This window comes from Jaculus jaculus, chromosome 9 (assembly GCF_020740685.1).
Source record: "Jaculus jaculus isolate mJacJac1 chromosome 9, mJacJac1.mat.Y.cur, whole genome shotgun sequence".
Taxonomy (NCBI): domain Eukaryota; kingdom Metazoa; phylum Chordata; class Mammalia; order Rodentia; family Dipodidae; genus Jaculus; species Jaculus jaculus.
The window spans coordinates 6,995,625-7,017,096 of record NC_059110.1 but is presented as its reverse complement, the minus strand read 5'-3'; the positions used below and the strand labels follow the sequence as shown (position 1 = coordinate 7,017,096).

General features: G+C 46.5%; 1 protein-coding gene across 1 annotated transcript in view; it reads right to left on the bottom strand.

Annotated features, from left to right (window-relative positions):
• Plg (plasminogen) overlaps window positions 1-20,357 on the bottom strand; it is a 43,676-nt gene extending 23,319 nt beyond the window's left edge. The window contains exons 1-10 of the mRNA XM_004651095.2: window positions 20,309-20,357; window positions 15,792-15,927; window positions 15,595-15,701; window positions 10,530-10,644; window positions 9,053-9,192; window positions 7,311-7,431; window positions 5,516-5,634; window positions 3,679-3,841; window positions 1,824-1,969; window positions 859-1,018 (exon numbers count right to left, since the gene is read on the bottom strand). Coding sequence (XP_004651152.2) covers window positions 859-1,018; window positions 1,824-1,969; window positions 3,679-3,841; window positions 5,516-5,634; window positions 7,311-7,431; window positions 9,053-9,192; window positions 10,530-10,644; window positions 15,595-15,701; window positions 15,792-15,927; window positions 20,309-20,357 — 1,256 coding nt within the window. The remainder of the gene's footprint in view (window positions 1-858; window positions 1,019-1,823; window positions 1,970-3,678; window positions 3,842-5,515; window positions 5,635-7,310; window positions 7,432-9,052; window positions 9,193-10,529; window positions 10,645-15,594; window positions 15,702-15,791; window positions 15,928-20,308) is intronic.
• Between the last annotated feature and the right edge of the window lie 1,115 nt (window positions 20,358-21,472).

Genomic DNA, 21,472 nt, shown 5'->3' with positions numbered 1-21,472 from the left:
GGCCGTTGTCCAGCGCCCCACTCTTCCCGTGGAATCTCTCCCTCTAAAGTGAGGACCCTTCTCTAGATCCCGCTGGATCCTTCCTGTGACTTCTGAGCCTGGAACATCCCAGCACCCAGGTGATGCCACACTGAAACCTCTGCCCTCAGTTCAGCAAGACGGCTGGGGTGTCCTTTGGCTCTTCTTCACACTTCATGCAGGAAGAGCCTCCAGAAGAAGGCCGGCACACCCTCATCTTGATCTCATTTGCTTTGCTTTCTAAAATGCCCCAACCTGTTTCCCACCGTGTGAAAATAGTTTCTCTCATATAGGCTAAGGTCACTGATGGCTGAGACATGGCGTGAACAGACTTAGTCTTTTGTCCACTCCACCTCCTGGCACCTGTGTGCTTGCCTTCCCACCACTGCTCCCCTGGGAACTCATCTCCCTGCAGAGTGCTGGTGCCCAGGACCCAGGGAGCCTGCCCTGGAGGGATTACTGAAAGAAACAGTGACACAGGAGCAGCTACACGCACTGACCTAGGACCCAAGGCACAGGTCAAATACAACCTTCACCTCGGCAGCTTGAGGTGGAGTAAGAAACACCTATAGCTGAAATGTCACATTGATGTTTAGCACGGGCTGGAAATGGCCCTGTTGCTAAGTGTTTATTTGTTCTCCTAAGGTTTCCACCAGTGTGACTAGGCCACCTCCAAAGATGTCCAGTCTACAGTGGCTCATCTCTAAGACCCTTTGTCCACTCCTCCCAGTTCTAGATCTTAGAGAGATTTGGTCCTAAGAAGTTAGCTTATAGCATGGCTTGTTTCACAGAAACCCAAGCTGGCTATTTCTTCCCTCGCGGGTAAACCCAAGGACATACGCATCAGGGAAGTTCTCTGGGGTCTTCACATGTCGATGAGGAGTCATCGATGACCAAAACTGGCATCTCTTTCCTGTGATAGTGGTGGATGAGGTGCCCCGATAGCTCTGCCCATTACCCTGGTAGCACTCCTGGACCACGGGGGTGAGCTCAGGTGATGCTGAAATGGAAGTAGAAGAAGTCAGTTCAAGCAGGAACCGGCGCGGACACATGTGTGAAGCAAGTCATGACACGAGCTCTACAGTAGCTCTTTCCATACCCGCAGCAAGATGAACATGCCAAACAAGCACGTATGTATAGGTGGTAGATGGTTCATGCGTATGCAGGTGCAGGTGTGCGGGTGGGTGCACATACACTTGTATGCACATGTTTGTGGAGGCCAGAGAACAGCCTTGGGTGTTGTCGTGTTTGTCCTTCAGATACTTATTTCCGTGTGTGTGTGTGTGTGTGTGTGTGTGTGTGTGTACACCCGTACATGGCACAGTTCATGAGTAGAGGTCACAGGAAAAGCTCAAGGTGGCTGTGCTCCACCTTCATGGAGATGGGCTCTCTTGCCATGTAGATGAACTTCAGGAATGCAAACAGCAGACAAGCCGGCCGTGAGTGAGATCACAGACGCGGGTGCCGCTTTGCATTCAGCTGTATATGGGGGCTGGGGAACTGAACCCAAGACAGCATGCTTTGCAAGTAAGCGTTTTTAACTGCGAAGCCATCTGCCCAGCCCCCTCGAGGGCGTTTTTGAGACAGAGTCTCTCATATGCTTGGAGCTCACCAAGCAGGCTAAACTTGCAGACCAGTGGTCCCCTGGGGGTCCCCCTGTCCCTCCCTCCCCAGTGGTAGAGTGACAGGAGGGTACCACCAACCCCCAGAATCTTCACACGAATTCTGAGGACCAAATTCAGGTCCTCACGCAAGGCGAGTTCTTGGCCAACTGAGGTAACACCCAACCGCATCACTCGCCGTACCCAAGGCATCCGAAAGCTCCAGGTCCGAGGCAGAGGACTGGCAGGACGGGATCTTGCAGTATTCCCACCTCACTTTACTGTTGGTGGTGTAGCACCATGGAGCTGTTTCTCCATCAGGATTACGGCAATAGTTTTCAGTCAAATCTCTGGAAAAGAAGTGTAAGTTTGGCTCCTCAAAAGGCTTTTATTTATTTATGGAAGGATCTCACTGTAGCCCATGCTGACCCAGAATTCACTATGTAGTCTCAGGGTGGCCTTGAACTCACTGTGATCCTCCTACCTCTGGCTCCCAAGTAATGGGATTAAAGATGTGAGCCACCATGCCTGACTTCCTTAAAAGGTTTAAAGAAACAAGGTGTGGGCTGAAGAGATGGCTTAGTGGTTAAGCGCTTGTCTGTGAAGCCTTAGACCCAAGCTCGAGGCTCCATTCTCCAGGACCCATGTAAGCCAGATGCACAAGGTGGCGCACGCATCTGGACTTCGTTTGCAGTGGCTGGAGGCCCTGGTGCGCCCATTCTCTATATCTGCCTCTTTCTCTGTCTGTTGCTCTCAAATAAATAAATGAAAATAAAAGAAAAAAAATTAGAAGAAACAAGGTGCATGCCTGTTTGTGAATGACGATGAAACAGTATGCAGATCCAGCTCGTGCTCTGGAGTCTCACAAACTGAACAACACTATGGCGGTTTGAATGAAGCTACTCCCAGAGGCTCAAGTGTTTTGGCATTTTGGTCCTCAGCTGGTATCATTTTGGTAATGTTGTGGGCCCTTTGGGAGATGGAGTCTTGCTGGAGGAGGTGTGTCACTGAGGGTGACATTGAGGTTTATTAGTCCAGCCCGGCTGGATGTTCACTCTTGCTGCTACCTCCCAGCTGATGTGACCAGACATGGTGCCCAGCCTCTGCTCTGCCATGCTTTCCCTGCCGCAATGAGACTGCCCTTCAGAACTGTAAGCCTCAGTAAACCCTTTCCTCCCATCAGCTGCTTCTGGTCAGATGTTTTGTTCCAGCAACGAGAAAGTAACTTCAATAGACAGGAACAAGAAGAAAGCTTCAGTCGACCTCACCTAGCTCACAGGATGTCACAGAAACAAGGGACGGGAATTTCTTTTGGGAAGATGGTTGAAATGTATTCCTTGACTCCATACGATCACATCAAATGTGTCTTTTGGTCTGTGTTAGGTACTGTGTTCTATGCTGGGAACACACTGGGCATTTCCCACACTGCTGCTGTCTCCGGTATCTACGTCATAAATGAAGACCTTAAGTTACAGGAACAGTGACTGTTTTGACGTGAATTTAGTGGAGGTCTTACCAAACATACTGCTGGGCCATACCCCAGAGTTTCTAACTTGGCAGATCTGGAGTTGGGTTCAGGAATGTGCACAGTTAGCAAAGTTTCTGGTGATCCTGATGCTGCTGGTGTGGGAACTACACTGAGAGGAAAGAAATTAACAGGAAAATAATGCTGAATTTCATGTTCCTTGCACCTGTCTTGATCTCTATTTTTTTTTTAAATTTATTTATTTATTTGAGAGCGACAGACATAGAGAGAAAGACAGATAGAGGGAGAGAGAGAGAATGGGCGCGCCAGGGCTTCCAGCCTCTGCAAACGAACTCCAGATGCGTGCGCCCCCTTGTGCATCTGGCTAACGTGGGACCTGGGGAGCCAAGCCTCGAACCGGGGTCCTTAGGCTTCATAGGCAAGCGTTTAACTGCTAAGCCATCTCTCCAGCCCTTGATCTCTATTTTTACTCCTGAATACTTTACTGTTGGGCTCTTCAAGTGACTACAAGTAAGGCAAAGTCAATGGGCTCCACAGCCCACAGGGGCGGACGGGAGGCGAGGAGGGACATACTTGCAGGGGAAGTTTTCTGGAGTCCTGTTGTGTTCGTGGGGGCTTTGCTCACTCCAGCGCTGACAGGTGTTCCCAGACACAGTGACAGACACTGTCCCGCGGTAGTTTTCACCTCTTTCCTTCAGACACTGGTAGGTCGGACCAGGAGGGGGCGGGGGGGTTGCTTGAATGAGGAAAAAAAATTATAAGGAACATTTTTTTTTTCAGATGAAGAACATAGCAGTCGGCATTACGGGAGGATGGATGTGGGGCACTCAGCCTGTCTTCTCTTTGCTACTGGCTTGAAATTGGTACTTGGAAATTGTTTAGCATTTTGGGGGGCCAGGGCAAGAAGTTAGTTTGGTAGAATCTTCACCTATGAGACCATTTGATGAGGAACTTCTCCATTGGGGCACAAATGCTTTCTTCTCTGTCCTCTTGCATCACCATGAATAGTAAAAATCAGTGCCCATTCCCACCTCGAATATGCCAGTGAAGAATACATAATTCACTGAGCAAACACCTGACGGGCAGTATATTCCATAAAGACACACAGCTGAGAAAGAGTCCACAGGAAAGAGAGCAGATGCCTTAAATGTGTATGTGCCTAACAATGGAGCTTCAAAACATAGAAGTCAGATTTAGAACCAAAAACAAAGGCTGATGAATCTGCAGTTAAGGTTGGACAGGTCACATAGTCAACAAAACAGGAATTCAGAAAACCACCATTAATAGCCATATGCCTCCAAGGGAAGAAAAGGCAACTGGAAACCAAGACATTCCTGAGGGGAGAAAACCCATGAGGAGAAACTGAAGTGATAAACATGGAAACTACCTAAGACCCTGGGCTTCCCGAGGATGTCAGTCAAAGCAAAGGAGGGTCACCAGCCTTCACGGGTCCTTTCTAACCTTCATTGATGGGCTCTGTCCAAGCTTACAGACACTTTCAAAGAATGAATAGTATGAAAATGTTCCTCCCTGTCATTTCTACTAGCTCTTCTGGGCTCTCTTTTCCTACTGCTCAAAAAATAAAATAAAATAAATAAAATAAAATAGATGCCCACAGACATCCTACTTGACAAAACAACCCTTGGTAAGAACTGCTCCTGGTAATAAAGTTCAAGAAATCATCAGATGTCTAATCTCCCTTTAGCCAAGGAAAAGGGAACTAGCAGAGCTGTGATGGTGTGCTCATGAAGAAGGGCTCCATTACTGACCTAACTCCATTTTGTCTTTCTATGTCTCTATCATTTGCCTCTTAAACTCTTCCCAAATCATTCTGTCCCACAATCACCCCGGATTTGAGAGACGACTGGCAGGACCAACGAAAAGAGCATCTTTAGGAAAAGCAACAATGAACCTCACGGGACAGACCTCCCTCCAAGTGAGGCGGACCGCCCATGATGTTGAGGCTGCAGTCTGTGTCAGAAAGTCATCACCTTGTGGAACCCAGACCCTCACCTCGAGTGATGGCAGCGATGTGACAGTCCAAGAACCCACCACAGGAGCCGAGCTGAAGAAACGACTGACCAGACCACAGGTCTGAGCGAGTCCACCTGCTCCATCAGCTATACACAAACTGACCTTTTGCTTCTCTTCCATAAAAGCCCAAAGCTCCCTGAGTCCCTTGAAGACAGGCTTGGCATTACTAAAACCCTGTATCTACTTTCCAATGTGCATGCCAGACAGGCACTCTACCTAAGCTGCATCTCCAGGTCAGCTTTTAAAAAGGGGGAAAATAACTAAGGAACGTCCTGCAGACTGATGGAGCGCCCTTTAAGCCCCGCCCTCAGCCGCCCACATGCTGCCTCCCTCCTTCCAAGAGCATGGCATGCGGGTGCGGTGTGGGCGCACTTACTGCAGCGGGGAATGTCACAGTACTCCCAGCGCTTGTTAGGGTCGGTGGTGAAGCACCATGGTTGAGGCTCCCCGTCAGGGTTTCGGCAGTAATTCATCTTCAGGTTCTTGCTTGGGAATCTGAGTGGACAAAAAGTTTAGTATCAGTGGACATTGACATTCGTGGAGGAAAATCTGGAGGGTGAACAGACGCTGAGCATCCACCTTGGGCTGGGCACAGTCAGTCACCAAAGACACAGTGAGAAACAGGCTGTCCTCCGAAAGACAGCCGTCCAGGAGGAAAGGTGGGCTTGCTACTCCAAGGACTGTTTCTTTTTCTTTTTCTTTTTTCTTTTTTGTTTATTTTTATTCATTTGGGAGCAGCAGAGAGAGAGGGAGAGAGAATGGGTGCGACAGGGCCTCCAGCCACTGCAAATGAACTCCAGACACATGTGCCCCCTTGTGCATCTGGCTAACGTGGGTCCTGGGGAACCGAGCCTCAAACCAGGGTCCTTAGGCTTCACAGGCAAGCGCTTAACCGCTAAGCCATCTCTCCAGCCCTCTAAGGACTGTTTCTAACAACAGTAACCTTACCTTCTGGAGAGTTGATGTAAGCAAACAAGTTCTATGTGTAATGAATGGAACTTAAAGAAATCTGTGGGCTGGAGAGATGGCTTAGCAGTTAAGAAGCTTTTCTGCAAAGCCAAATGACCCAGATTCAGTTCCCCAGGACCCACGTCAGCCAGATGCACAAGGGGGCACATGCAACTGGGTTCATTTGCAGTGGCTGGAGGCCCTGGTGTGCCTGTTCTCCCTCTCTCTGTCTGCCTCTTTCTCACTTTCTCAAATAAATAAGTAAAAATAATTTTTTATTTTGGTTTTTTGAGGTACGGTCTCACTCTATCCCAGGCTGACCTGGAATTCACTATGGAGTCTCAGGGTGGCCTCGAACTCACCGCGATCCTCCTACCTCTGCCTCCCGAGTGCTGGGATTAAAGGTGTGCACCTCCATGTCCGGCTTTTATTTTTGGGGGGTTTAAGAATAAAAAATTTTTTAAAAAGCAATTGTGTGTGTGTGTATATGTGTGTGTGTGTGTGGTATACATGCATGTGTATGTTCATGTATGTGAGTGAACATACATGTATATGGTGTGGGCACATGTACCCGTGTACGTGGAGGCCAGAGGACAGCCTCAGATGTTGTCCTCAAGTGCCATCCACCCTTTTTTTTTTTTTAAACGTCCCGTGTGTGTGTGTGTGTGTGTGTGTGTGTGTGTGTGTGTGTATACCAGAGGTTGATGCTGGGTTTCTTCCTCAGTTGCTCTGCACCATAAGTTTTAATTTTTAAAATTAATTTATCCATTTGTGTTCAGAGAGGGAGAACGTACGGGTGCACCAGGACCTCTTGCCCTGATAAATGAACACCAAATGCATACATCACTTTGTGCACCTGACTTTACATGGGTCCTGGGGAGTTGAACCTAGGCTGCCAGGCTTTGCAAGCAAGTACCTTTGACCACAGAGCCATGTCCCCAGATAGGATCTCTAATTCAGAACTCATCAACGGGGCTGGACAAGGTAGCCAGCACGCCCAAGGATGGTCCTATCTCTGCCCCCTCAGGGCAGGAATTGCAGACATACCCCGCCATGCCCAGCGTGCGTGCAGGCACCGGGGATCCAAACTCAGCTCCTCACGCTTGCTCACCCAGCACTTTACCCACAGAGCCATCTTCCTGGCCCTGGGGTGCACTTCTTGAGGCTAAAGCATCTGAAGAATAGCCCGTGACTGGAGAGCTGCCACCTGCAGGTAGACTTACTTGGAAGGGATGTATCCATGGGTGTGAGGGCTCTGAGAGTCCCAGGCCTGGCATGCAAGTCCAGACTTGGTCGTGGAGATTTTGCCCACATAATTCTCTCCGCTGCAATGCATACATTCATCTGTACGGTGTGAGGAAGAAAAGAAGAAAGAAACTGAGGTGGCTGCAGCAAGACAAAGTACTACGTTCTAGAATCCCACCAGAGATGTCTCCAGTCCGTCTTGCCTCCACTTGGTAATAACGACTCAAAATGCCATCCTGTCATCCGAAGTGTCGCTCTCTTTTTCAAATGGCATACATAGCATATACTGGTCTGTCCTACCTTAACTATGATAGTCTTGGGCAAATTCAGAAGCTCCATGGTGCATGTCCTGAAACTGGGAGGGACAGGTTGGGGAGGGTGCCTACGTTCTCAGAGCCTGGAAGTTCCTCGCGATGATGTCTAAATACTGGGCATCTGCATTTTAAAAATGACCTACGAAAATTCTACAAGGTTATCCTGATCATTCGAATGACTGAAAAACTGGCACCACCTTGGGATTTTCCTGTTGGAGCTTCTGCTTGTCCCAAGCGACCTCTTCATAGGACAACACTCAATCAGTTCAAGTGGCTGAACCTCTTTTTGTCAAGACTCATGCATATTTTTGAGACATGGGACTGGTTGTGTTTTTTTTTTCTTATTTATAGACTAAACCTTTGAGAATTATTGAAGTCCCATGGTAAAGCAAAGTAACATCCAACTGTAATTTTTTGTATGTGTATGCATGTGTGTGTGTGGTATGCATGCATGTGGGTGTACTTGTATGTGTGTGGATGTGGGTGTGCCTCCACATGTGTGCCTATGCGTGGGGCAGCCACAGTTTGATGTCTGTGTCTTACTTGGTGGCTCTCTGCACTACTCCTTGAGACAGGATCTCTTGCTATTCAGTTACGCTAGCCAGCGAGCCCCTGTCTCTGTCTTCCTGGCACAGATATCACAGGTGTTGCAACACCACATGTAGCATTTATGTGGCTTCTGGATCCAAACTCAGAACCTCATGCTTTCACAGCAAACCATTCAGTGCTAAGCCACCTTCCTGGCCCACGGTTGTAACTTTTACTGAATAATAAGGAGAATTGCAGCAGACAGAGTGTGCTCACAGAGAAGATACAATTTACTTATCCAGCTAAAGGGACGGGGGAAGTGCCTTGTTTCCTGGTACATGTTTGCACTGGTGCCCCCATCCCAACTGGGTTTATTTCCCCTGGCTGTAATAAACACACCTAGAAATATGAAATGAGGAAATATTTCCAGTGAGATGTTTTTATCCATTTTTCCGCATTGACCTCTGAAGTGCGCTATGGAATTGTTGGCCCGTGAAAATAAAAGAGTGAGAATATAAAAACTGGCTTGTGTCTCAGCTTCCCTTCAACCAGACAATAGAACCACCTAGGTTCAATTAAGATCATTTACTCCAGATCTGCTGATGTGATGGTCTTAGTTTTAGCTATTTAATTCCAAAGGTGTTTGGCATTTTAGGCTGCATGAGAAGTTTAAGCCCAGGGAGTTTGTGTCTAGAGTTAGATGAGTCATGCGTGTTCCTCTTGAAGCAACACATTAATTAAAAACAGAAACGAAAAACAAAACCGCAGGTCGATACTGGAGGACTGAGGGAAATCGCCCTCCTTCCCAAGAGGCAGACGCATGGCCCTGTTTAGGGCAAGCAGCGCTAGGCGGCAGGTTTCGCTCAGTCACTGCTGACCTTCGCACTCGGGGGTGTCACAGTAGCCGTATCTCTCGTTGGGGTCCATCGTGTAGCACCAGGGCCCCTGCTCGTCATTGTCCGGGTTCCTGCAGTAGTTCTCCTCCAGCCCCTCCTCAGGGTACTTGTCAGGGGTGTATCTGCAGAGGGCAGAGAAAGAGGACCATGACCGCACCCTAAAACGAGCATGCGCGGGGAGTCAGAAAGACATGTGGCGCTTTCTGTCTGGGGTCTGAGTTCTGTCACCCCAGTGTGGCTCAGCTGCCTCCGTTCCTCTACTGGGGGCCGCCTGGCCCAGTGGCTCATCTTACCGTCATGATCACGGTGAGCCATGCCTGGGAAGTGGAGCCCAAGCGGGTCGCTGCACGCGCTGCAGAGACAGCAAGGCTTCAGATGCCTGCAGAACCCTTGGTTCACTCCAAATCAGTGCTTTTGCCAGTGATCCTCTTTTCCGTGTAACTCAGAGCAACAAATAAATGCCTGTGTGAACTGTGTACCCGGCATTCCACCGAACTCTTCCTCCATATTCTCTTACTAAACCCTGATGGAAACTCCTGTCTCCGAGGTGTTACGTCTCCCACTTTAGACCAGGGGAAACGGCCATGGCAACGTCAACACCAACAGATGGGGTCGAAGCTGGGCGGCCGAGAGGGAGCCAAGCCAGTTAGGGCCGCGCAGTCTGTATGGTCTGATCTCTCAAGCTGGGTTTTCTCCGAAATGCAGCCTGGGCGGTGGGGGAGAGGAAGAGCTAAACTTCGGTTCTAGAAAGGAGTTGCTGCGAAAAAACACACAGGGGCGAACTTGACCTCTAAACAGGCAAGCTCTATTTCTGGATCTTCCAAGTGCCTGTCCTGGGGACCACCTCAGCTGTCTGGGACCTCGGGTTCGTCACAGATAATACTGGCATTGTCACAGGGGACTTAACATCATCTGACACTGTGCTGGGGAAAATGCAAGCGGGGTGACAACAAAATGATGACCGGGTTGTAAACCTGTCACCTTTTCTGTTCTGTGTGCTCACTTGGTCCACAATGTCAAGGTGGGCATGTGACGCCAGTCCTATCTCAGTGCATCTGATGGGGTCATATCTATCCTGAACACCATCATCGTTGGTCTTGTCTTTTCTTGGTTGTTCAAGGCACGGTCTCCCTCTAGCCCAGGCTGACCTGGAATTCACTGGGTAGTCTCAGAGTGACCTTGAACTCACTGTGATCCTCCTGCTTAGGCCTCCTGAATGCTGGGATTAAGGATGTGTGCCACCATGCCCAGCTGGTGTTTTCTTATGCTTGACCTCCAAGGAATTTTGTCTTGTTTCCACTGGGCCCCCCCGCTAAGTTTTAGGCTTAGGAAGGAAACACTTTCCAATTCACATCCAAAGGTTCTCTATCTGCTCATGCCGGTATTTGGGTTCACTTTGAAATGACAGAATGGTTCTAAATACAGCTCGGGGACACTGAAAAGAGGGAGAAAGTCTTACTTTGGTCTGTGGGGGACCGTGGCACTCCACTTTTGACAGGTGATGCCAGTTTTCGTCTTGGACATGGTACCTCTGTAGCTCCTCCCATTGCCAATCTTGCATTCCAACAGATACACTGAAAGAAGCCCACAGAGGTTAAAAATCCAAGGAAGAAATTTCCAGAAGGTTCACACAGCACACTCCCACTGGGGGAGAGACCTCAAAGCAGGCAGGGCTTCCAACTTTCTGAAAGGTGGACCCTGCAAAAGGCTGCCGTGGCCCAGCCATTTCTGACACTGATGTATTCATTCAGAACTCTTGCCTCTGCCCCTTGTGGGCCTGGCCCCAGGCTAAGGCTGGAACCTGAGGAATGGAGTCCGGATGCTGACAGAAAGGAAATGAATGGGTGAGTGACTAGTAATAAGACAGAACAAAAGAAGGAGGAAGGGCCTTTACAGAGGGGGGAGACAGATTATGCTTAATTATAACATAAACTGAGAAATGAAAGTGAAAAAATAACCCACCATGTTGTTTCATTGTGTGTTTTAAGAACTCAAGAGTTGGCCAGGCGTGGTGGCGCACGCCTTTAATCCCAGCACTCGGGAGGCAGAGGTAGGAGGATTGCCATGAGTTCAAGGCCACCCTGAGACTCCATAGTGAATTTCAGGTCAGCCTGGAACAGAGTGAGACCCTACCTTGAAAAACCAAAAAAAAAAAAAAAGAACTCAAGAGTTGAATTCTTTTAAAATTGTCAATCCCCTCATACAGGTAATGACATGAGCTTAAAGAGGAAAAAGCAAACCATAAAACTCTAAAGCTAGTCAGCGAGCTTCTACATGCAGTTCTTGCTCCACAGGCCAAGAGCAGGATGGTGGCAGCCGTAGTGACGCACGTAGCCCGGCTTCTGCAGGAAAGGAAGAGCGAGCCCGGCGGGGTTCCGTGCAGTGAGCAAATGCTGACCACACTAGCTCGTGTTTTCGGTGAAAACACGATAATGTTTCTGGTACATTCAGACCATCCTCTGAGATTCCTCACGAAAGCCTGGTTTCTGATATGTTGACCTGGGGGAAGTTCACGTAACACACCTCCAGCAAACCAGCGCCTTTACCAGCTCTATGGGTGAAGAGTGATCACAGCTTCCTTTGGATGCTGCAGCAGTAACTGCGCTGACCCTCACAGAAGGTGTCAACACGGGCTACTCAGAGAAAGGCAGCTCCAGGGGCCAAGGAAGAGTTTTTGCAAGGAGGCACAGTAGGATGAATAAAACTTAGAACAAATTATTTATTTTAATTTTAATTTAATTTAATTGATTTGTTTGGTTTTCCGAGGTAGGGTCTCACTCTAGTCCAGGCTGATCTGGAATTCACTATGTAGTCTCAGGGTGGCCTCGAACTCACGGCGATCCTCCTACCTCTGCCTCCCAAGTGCTGGGATTAAAGGCGTGTGCCACCACACCCAGCTCTTCAATTTATTGTATTTTAAAAAGAGCTAGCAGAAGGAAAATTAGTCTAATCACCCTGATTAGGTCATTAGACTTTTTATATACATCTTGAATTGTGTTCTATCAGTGTATTCTATCAATGTGTAAAATTACTTGACCAGTTTTTTTTTCTAAAACAGAGTCTTGCAATGAAGACCAAGCTGGCCTCAAAGTATATGTATTTTAGAATGGCTTCAAACATCTCATCTTTCTGCCTCAGTCTCCCAAGTGCTGGGGTTACCAGCATGAGCCACTGCTTGTGGATGGATTTTAATCTAAGTGTATTAACAAGGGTTTTGGATATGCAAGGCCCATTTCTTAGAGGTCACACATGCAGCTAGGTGCAGAGGGACCAGCGACTACAGAGGCCCCAACTGGCCTTGATGGTGCAAATGGCAGGTGTAATAGAATCCAGTGTTGATGCTTCCCAGCAAAGCCCTGACTGGAGAGCTAGTCGTGGGTCCGTGCTCCACAGGAAAGAACCCAGGACCAGAAAATCCCTGACTTTTGACTTTTCGCCTCTCTCTTGTTTGTATGTCCTTGCCAGCGTGTATATAACCTTTTGCTCCCTTGAAAACAAGCAAAGCCTCCAAACTTCAGACTTCAGTCTCAGCCTGGCGGTCCACCCCTGTGTTCCTCCTGGTTAACGATTTGCTAGCATTTTGTAGCCAGAATCCCACTCCTGGGCTGGAGAGATGGCTCAGTGATTAAGTAACTTACCTGCAAAGCCTAACAACCCGGGTTTGATTCCCCAGTACCCACGTAATGCCGGATGCACAAAATGACACATGTGTCTGGAGATCATTTGCAGCAGCTGGAGGCCCTGGCTCCTTCTCTGCTCTCTCTCTCTCTCTCTCTCTCTCTGTATCTATCTATCTCTGCTTGCAAATAAATAAATATTTTTACAAAAAGAATCCCTGCCCCCCCCCTTGAATAAAAACCTGGGAGACAGTAGGCAATCTTATTTTTCCCATCTTTTACCCGTTGTTTAAGAACTAGTAACTTCCACCGATGAGGTTTCGTTTTAACCTGCAGTGAACCCCAACAGTTGGGGGTGCAGAGGTCAGGAAGGGAACAGTAGGAGTATAGCTCACTAAATCTGAGAAGATGAGGAACTTGAAGAAATAATCCCAACCTAAAGGAAGACTTCCATGAGAGTGTTGTGGTCAAGTTTTGCAAGACACTGTCTAGAGTTCCAGAAAGCAAAGCCAGGTGTCGTGGCACACGCCTTTAATCCCAGCACTCGGGAGGCAGAGGTAGGAGGATCGCCATGAGTTCGAGGCCACCCTGAGACTACACAGTGAATTCCAGGTCAGCCTGGGCTAGAGAGAGACCCTAACTCGGAAAGCCAAAACATAAAACGAAAGTACAAGAAAGCAGAAGTCTCATAGCTTCCTGAGAACTTGCGGTATAGAACATTTGGAGAGCTAAGTTGTTACCGTGACCCTGCTGCTGTGACTGGCCCAGCAACAGGGTATAGAAGAGGCAGAGGGGAACGGGAACGCATGCGTGTTCCCATGCGTGTGGATGCAAGTGTGTGGATGGGTGCCCAAGTATGCGCGAGCGTGCGGAGGCCAGAGGTCAGCGTCTGGTGTTTCCCTCCCTCACTTCCCACCTTGCTTTGTTTGTTTGTTTTGAGGCAGGGTCTCCCTCTAACTTAGGTAGACCTGAAAATCACTCTTGAGCTTGAACTCATGGTGATCCTCCTACCTCCGCCTCCCCGATGCTGGCACTAAAGGCGCATACCACCACACCCAATCCACCTTGTTTTTTGAGGCAAGGTCTCTCACTTGAACTCAGAGCTCACTGATTCAGCTAGTCTAGATGGCCAGCTCGCCCCAGAGATCCTGTCTCCACATCCCAACCACTGGGATTACAGGCCACCAAACCCACCCGGCACTTACATGGGTGCGGGGGGTCTGAACTCAGGTCTTCACTCTGGGAAGCAAGGGCTTTACCAATCCAGCCATCTCCTCTGAGTGCAGAGGGATTTTTTTTTTTTTTTGAGGCAAGCCCAATGGACTGGCCTTTAAAAAAAAAAACAAAACATGTGTATATGTGTGTGAGAGAGAAAGAGGGAGGGAGAAAAATGGCACACAGGGCCTCCAGCCACTGCAACCCAACTCCAGATGCATGTGCCCCCTTGTGCACATGTGTGACATTGCATGCATGCGTCACTGTGCATCTGGCTTACGTGGGACCTGGAGAGTTGAACGTGTCTTTAGGCTTCACAGGCAAGCACCTTAACCGCTATGCCATCTCTCCAGCCCACAGGGATTTTTTTTTTTTTTTGAGGTAGGGTCTCAGTCTGGTCCAGGCTGCCCTGTAATTAACTATGTAGTCTCAGGGTGGCCTCAAGTTCATGGTGATCCTCTTACCTCTGCCCTCTAAGTGCTGGGATTAAAGGTGTATGCCACCACACCTGGCTCCAGAGGTATTTTTAAAGTGTAATTCATTCATTGAAATCCTTGTGTGTACTTAATGGCACTCTTGTATCTCTAAAAAAACATTCCATTGGGGTCCAGGCCACTTCTTATCCTGTTGGTCTGCATTGTGAAGGATACTGTTGACAAGGGACTGCAATTTTTCTGCATTTCTTTTACATTATTTTATTTTATATTATTTGCAAGCAGAGAAAGATAGAGAAAATATAGACAGAGAGAATGGGCATACCAGGGCCTCTGCAAACAAACTCCTGATGCATGTGCCACCTTGCACATCTGGCTTTTGGGGGGGCGCTGGGGAGTGGAACTTGGGCTTTTTACACAAGTGTTTTAACTGCTGGCCCATGTCTCCAGGCCCTTTTCTTGCATTTCTAAAAGACAGTCTTTCAGGGACTTGGTAAAACACACACCATCAAGAAAAAGTGGAAAATTTAATAAATGTAAAGATTTTTGTCCTTATTTAAATGTTACTAAGGATTTAAAATGCCTCAGTATTTCTACTGTAGTAAGCTCTCATTCAGAAATGAGAGCCCAAAGTGGGGTGTGGTGTCTCACGCCATTACTCCCTCCCTTGGGAGGCAGAGGTAGGAGGATCACTGTAGTTCAAGGCCACCCTGAGACTACATAGTGAATTCCAGGTCAGCCTGGACTAGAGTGAGACCCTACCTTGAAAACAATACAGAAAGAAAGAAAGAAAGAAAAAAAGAAAGAAAGAAAGAAAGAAAGAGAGAGAGAGAGAGAGAGAGAGAGAGAGAGGAAGGAAGGAAGGAAGGAAGGAAGGAAGGAAGGAAGGAAGGAAGGAAGGAAGGAAGGAAGCAAGGAAGCAAGGAAGGAAGAAAGGAGAGCCCAAGAACAGTCACCCAGAAGAAGCAGAAGCCAAGCTCATTGGGAACATTCAGACTCCCCATCTCCCTTAAAAAGCAAATTAAGTTTTGTATATTGTATATCTTATCTCCAGGGCCGCAGAGATGGAAGTGATCTTTCTATCCAATCATCGTATGTGACAAAAGAGACTCAAGTTGACATCACCAGTTGGGTGCCAAATCTTGTCCTAATTCAGGCGCGCTCTCTCTGTGCCCCAGTGTCTGCATTCTCCAACCTCCTAGATCAAAGACAGAGGAGAGGAAGAGGAAGAGGCGAGGGAGGAAGAAAACGCACACACCTTGCTTTTCGTACAGGACGACGTCTCTCATCCTGATGACGGAGGCGGACTTCCTGTTTTCAGCCATGATCACACACTGTTGCTCCTTGCTGTGGTACTGGAACGCCCTGCAGAACAGAGTCAGGCAATGCGCCCATCCGTTGGAGATGTCTCAGACAGCAAGATTTCTTGCCTCAGGACAATGGCCATGAAGATACCTGCAGACGAAGTCTGTTTCTGCCTCACATTTGGCTGCACAGTCAGCTGCGCTGCCTGCTCCTAGCTGCTTCTTGGTGAGACTGAACAGCGAAGCCCCTTGGGTGTTTACGTAGCCATCCAGGGAGTCACCTTGACCTGGAAACAGAAGGTAAGAGGAGAAACGCTAAGAAAACTCCTCAATACCATTGTTCACTTACCATGGCTTTTTGATTTATTTGCTTTGTACCGACCAAATAACACCTGCTGCTTTATTTGAAGAGAGTGAGTAAAATCGTTGAGTTAGGTAAACAGCTCCATTAGCAGATTGCAATATACTGAAAGAATAGCCAGAATGATAGGTTAGAACTATGAAATAACCTCTATGTTACTAAATAGATATGAAACATTTTTATTTATTTATTTTTTTAAGAGAGTGAGAGAGAGAGAATTGACATGCCAGGGCCTCAGCCACTGAAATCGAACACCAGATGCTTGTGCCACCTAGTGGGCATGTGTGACCTTGCCCTTGCCTCATCTTTGTGTGTCTCACTTACATGGGATCTGGAGAATCAAACATGGGCCCTTAGGCTTCACCAGCAAATGCCTTAACTGCTAAACCATCTCTCCAGCCCAGATAGTCAATTTTTTTTTTTTTTGGTTTTTCAAGGTAGGGTCTCACTCTAGCCCAGGCTGACCTGGAATTCACTCTGTAGTCTCAGGATGGCCTCGAACTCATGGCAATCCTCCTACCTCTGCCTCCTGAGTGCTGGGATTAAAGGCGTGCGCCACCACGCCTGACCCAGATAGTCAACTTTTAAGAGTAAACTTTTTGCATGCTATTGATTGCCTTGTCTAAATCAGTAAGATACTATCAATGCTAACTGTATTACTAAAATTGATTTTTATTTGTCCTTCATTGAGTGATAGGTATCTGGTATTTCAGAGTAAATTTTACATACAAGCAAACATATGCATATGTGTGTATATATACACCCACATATGTATGCATGTATGTACACGTGTATGTGTGTACATTTGCAGAGCCTAGGACAAATACTGGCTTTGATTATGTTGTCTGTCCATTTGTTTTAAGACAAGACCTTACCATGTAACTCTAGCTGGCCCGAAACTCATTGTGTAGACCAGCTAGCCTCGAATTCATGACAATGGTCCTGCTCAGCCTCCCAAGCACTGGGATTATGAACAGATACCACCACGCCTGGCCTGGCTTTGGTTTCCTGTGAGTGAAGTCTATGACAACTCTGTTACTCCCCCTCTTGTCACTGCAGAGCATGACCCAAGGGCCCTCAGACCTGCTTCCATCACATGCTGCCAAGGCTCCCTGATCAACAGCTCCACACAACGCTTGGCCTTGCCCTGCCAGCTCTTTTACAAGCCTGGAGCCCCAGTTCCTATCTTTTCAGTATAATTGCTAGTGCTTTCCACAGGAGTGAGGGGCTGAAGGGGTTAATGAAATGAAGACAGCAAAGTTTTCATGGGTTGAGCAATATGGCAACCTTGACCACCTGAGGGGAGTGACAGGGACCAAAGCCATATCGAGTGGGTTAAAGAGTGACCAGGCTCGGAAGTGGGAACAGTGGAAGACAATAGACTAAGAGAGGATCTTCCAAAGTCCTCCCTCTCCCTGCCTCTGCTACTCCATCTTTCCTCAATTAAAGACACTCCAAACTGGATGGATGGATTATAGAGCAGAAAGCTGGCGATGCATGTTAGACTTTCAAAGCATTTTACAAATGCATGAAAGAGCATAAAGAAATTGGTCTTTCAGGTTTTCATTTTGTCTTAACTTGAACTCTCATTTTCAAGAACAGTAGAGTTTGGGTAAGTTTTAGAGATGAATGTATGATTTGAAAAGCACAATAGACCTGTAACATGGATCCAGCAGAGAGTTAAGTTAACCTGTGATGTGCCCTTGGGATGTGAACCAGGGAAAGTTATGAATGACATTTAAAGGATATAATCTTCCCATTTATATCATTAGCTTTAACAGTGCCATACAGTCATGTTTCTTAGTGTATAGTGTAGAGCTAAACCTCGCCTTAGGGGCTGATATCCCAAAGAAATATCCCAAAAGAGTCAGGTTGTTTTTTCTTTTATATTTTAATTTTACTCCCAAATATCTCTTTTAAGAATAATTTGATTTATTTATTTGTGAGGAAGAGAGACAGTATGGGTGAACAAGGGTCTTCTGCTGCTGCAAACTAACTCCAGACACATACACTACTTTGTGAGTCTGTCTTTGTGTGGGTCCCAGGGAATCAAAGCCAGTCTGTCAGGCTCTGCAAGTAGGCTTTTAACTGTTCCCTTTATCTTCAGAGCTCAAATGGCAATGAGGTTTGTTGACAAAGAAATGTTAAACAAATCTCTTAGTGGGAAAAATATGTGTATTACAGGCAAATTGTAAGTATACATTACTACCAAAGCAGTAATAATGTTGGATGTTTTCCATCACTATAGTATGTGCATGAATACTTATGTGAGTAAACAAAAATGTTAGTTGTTTGTGAAATGCAAGATCTTTATCCACTTTTTACTAACTACTCTCCCGGTTGTTTCAGTGGACTGGAAAGGTAAAAGTCATTTCCACAGAAAATCAGAGTGAGCACTTTTCTTTTGAAACAGAGGTCATGAAAGAATTTCTCCATTCAGTTGGTTAAGATGTACATTAGTCCTGCTGCAGAAATTTTGTTCTAAGCCTAGAGGGGAGGGAGGTAACCCACCAACTTTGTGTTTCCATGGGCTGAGCTGAGATATTCTCCCTCTCTCTCTCTCTCCCAAAACAAAAATCTTTTTAATCTTCTGCTCTGCATTTTCAAATACATGTGGTGTTTCTGAATGGGTTCCACTCAATCCAAATGTATTATCCATAAAGTACAACCTATAAAATTTCAACTGGTAATTCACAGATTATATTTCAAGTGTCTCTACCTTGTTTATATAAAGAATTACTAGCATGGTGTATGATTGCTTTTATATGAAATGTCCACAATATCAAATATATGAAGATAGAAAAATAAATTAAAGGCATTTTGGTGGCAGATTGACGGAAGGAGAATAGGTTCTTTTGGAGGCAATGAACATAGTCTAAATTATATTAGATGGTTGAATAACCCTGTATATACTCAAAACCACTGGAATGTCGTTAAATGGGTGTATAGTGTATTCTATTTCAGCAATCTGTTTAAGAAAACAAATTGGGGCTGGGAATATAGCTCAGTTGGTAAAATGCTTGCCTGACAAATATGAGGGCCTGAGTTTGATCCCCAAAATCCACATTAATATTAAAAAAAAGCTAGGGGAGGTAAAGTTTATGATCTCAGTTCTGGGGAGATGGAAACAAGGAGGTTCCTGGAGCTCATTGACCAGCCAGTCTAGACTACTTGTTGAGCCCCTGGCCACTGAGAGACCCTGTCTCAAAGGTGGATGGCACCTGAGGAATAACACCCAGGGTTGTCCTCAGGCCTCCACATGCATCACACACATGTTCACATATACACACACACACCCATGTGCATACTAACAGCCATACACATGCTCACATAGAAAAGAAAACAAATTACTGTTCATGTTTAAAATATCATTTTCTAAAGAGTTTTTTGTTTGTTTGTTTGTTTTTTGGTTTCTCAAGGTAGGGTTTCACTCTAGTCCAGGCTGACCCGGAACTAACTATGTAGTCTCAGGTTGACCTCGAACTCACCGTGATCCTCCTACCTCTGCCTCCTGAGTGCTGGCACTAAAGGTGTGTGCCACCATGCCCGGCTCTAGAGAGTTTTAAACAAAGCTTAGAAGTGAATAAAGCTCGCCAAGCTTCTTTACTTTCTGAATGAGAAAATGGTCAATGGGCCATAATCACAATTCTTCTCATCTAGATGTCCTCATCTATATAATAAGGATAAATGCTCTACCCACCAACGCCACCATCTACATAACCGAGTATCAGTAAGCAACACGCACGTGCACACATGTATAAATATGCCTGGCATATCCCAAGCCCAAAATGGATACTTGTTGAATTTCTGTGTGTGCACATCACTTCAAAAGCGATGTGCGTGCCTCCCCTGGGCATAAGAGGCAAACTTGTGCCCACACAAAGGCTTCCTTAAGCCAAACAGAGAAATACTGAGGGGCACAACAGACTACTCAAGGAACTGCGTAAACCTAGAAGTGAGGAAATACGGTAGCTCAGCCAAAACCGTGGAACTTAATCACACCAAGAGCCAGCCAAAGAGACTAACCAGGTCTGAATTGTTACATGGTTCATTATTCCCACAAAAATCGCTATTCATTTAGAATTGAAAAATCACCCGTGGCTTGGTCTGCCCAATCATCCTCACTTATGCCAATAGGAGTTGCGGGGAAATTAAATTTACATCATGAGTTCCTCAATCGGAGAGTTTTGAACTGAAAAATTGCATAAATCCAAAGCCCAACTAAATGAATTACATATGAAGACACAGTGAATCTATTTTTAATATGATGCTATAAGAAATTAAGCTTAAAAATCACCAAGGCTTACCTGAGTTTAGAAATAAGAGAAGTAGAAAGATTACTTCCTTGTGGTCCATGTTGGGACTGGCCAGGAAACTGTGTCCCAATCCCTAGATGTTGTTGACTTTCAGGGGAGCAAAGGCATCCACAAGCCAGATGGTCCAAGGAGGTTAATGATTCTCTTGGGCCCCCGCCTGTACTCAGAGGGACAAACATTACCTTGAATAGGGAGCTTGCAAAATGTTGGTGTGCGGAATCTGCAGGAGATGCTGGGAAGTGGCGAAAGTGTCTCCCCCGCTGGCTCCTCCACTCCGCTCCATCTTCCTTTTCCCTTGTTCCTCCTCCCTTCCACCTGGCCTCCATCCTGCCAATGCTCTTCATTCCCTTCCCTCGCCTTTCGTTACTTTTTGGATAAAAGAAGAAAATCAGCTGGGTGTGGTGGCGCACGCCTTTAATCCCAGCACTCGGGAGGCAGAGGTAGGAGGATCGCCGTGAGTCTGAGGCCACCCTGAGACTCCATAGTGAATCCCAGGTCAGCCTGGGCTGGAGTGAGACCCTCCCTCGCAAAAAAATTAAATAAACCAGAAGACAATCATACCAGCAATCCACATTTTCTGGGCGCCTTCCACATGTCAGACTCTGCCAGGCAGTCCCTTCCCACAATCTCATTGGACCTTCCCAGCAATTTTATCACTGTCCTCATTTTAAGATGAGGGAACTGGAGTCTTCCCAAGGTCACACAGATAACAAGAGAGAACCCTATTAGGCACAAACAAGCTCGGATGATATCACTAACATGGCCATTTCCTGCCAAGCTGTCAAAATTATGAAGTAAATGAAAATAGTTACTTACCACCAAAATATCTTTATTCCCAGTGAACTATTTTCTGTAATTACTACCTTGAGTATTTAAATTCAATTTCTTTTAAGACATATGTAAAGCTATGAAAATTGTATGTGCTAATATGGCAACTGCATGTGATGTTTCAGTACATATATATATTATGTGATGTTAATGAGTTTATTTTTCTGATTTTTTTTTTCTTGACAAGGCCCTCAGTTTTACTCCAGCCCATCCTCTGGCTGATTTTCACTTTGATTAGGTTATGTCACTTTTGTGAAGCTATTATGTTTCTACCACCTCCACATTTAGCCAGTGACTTGCCTCTTCGAGAGTACTTTATTCCCTGAC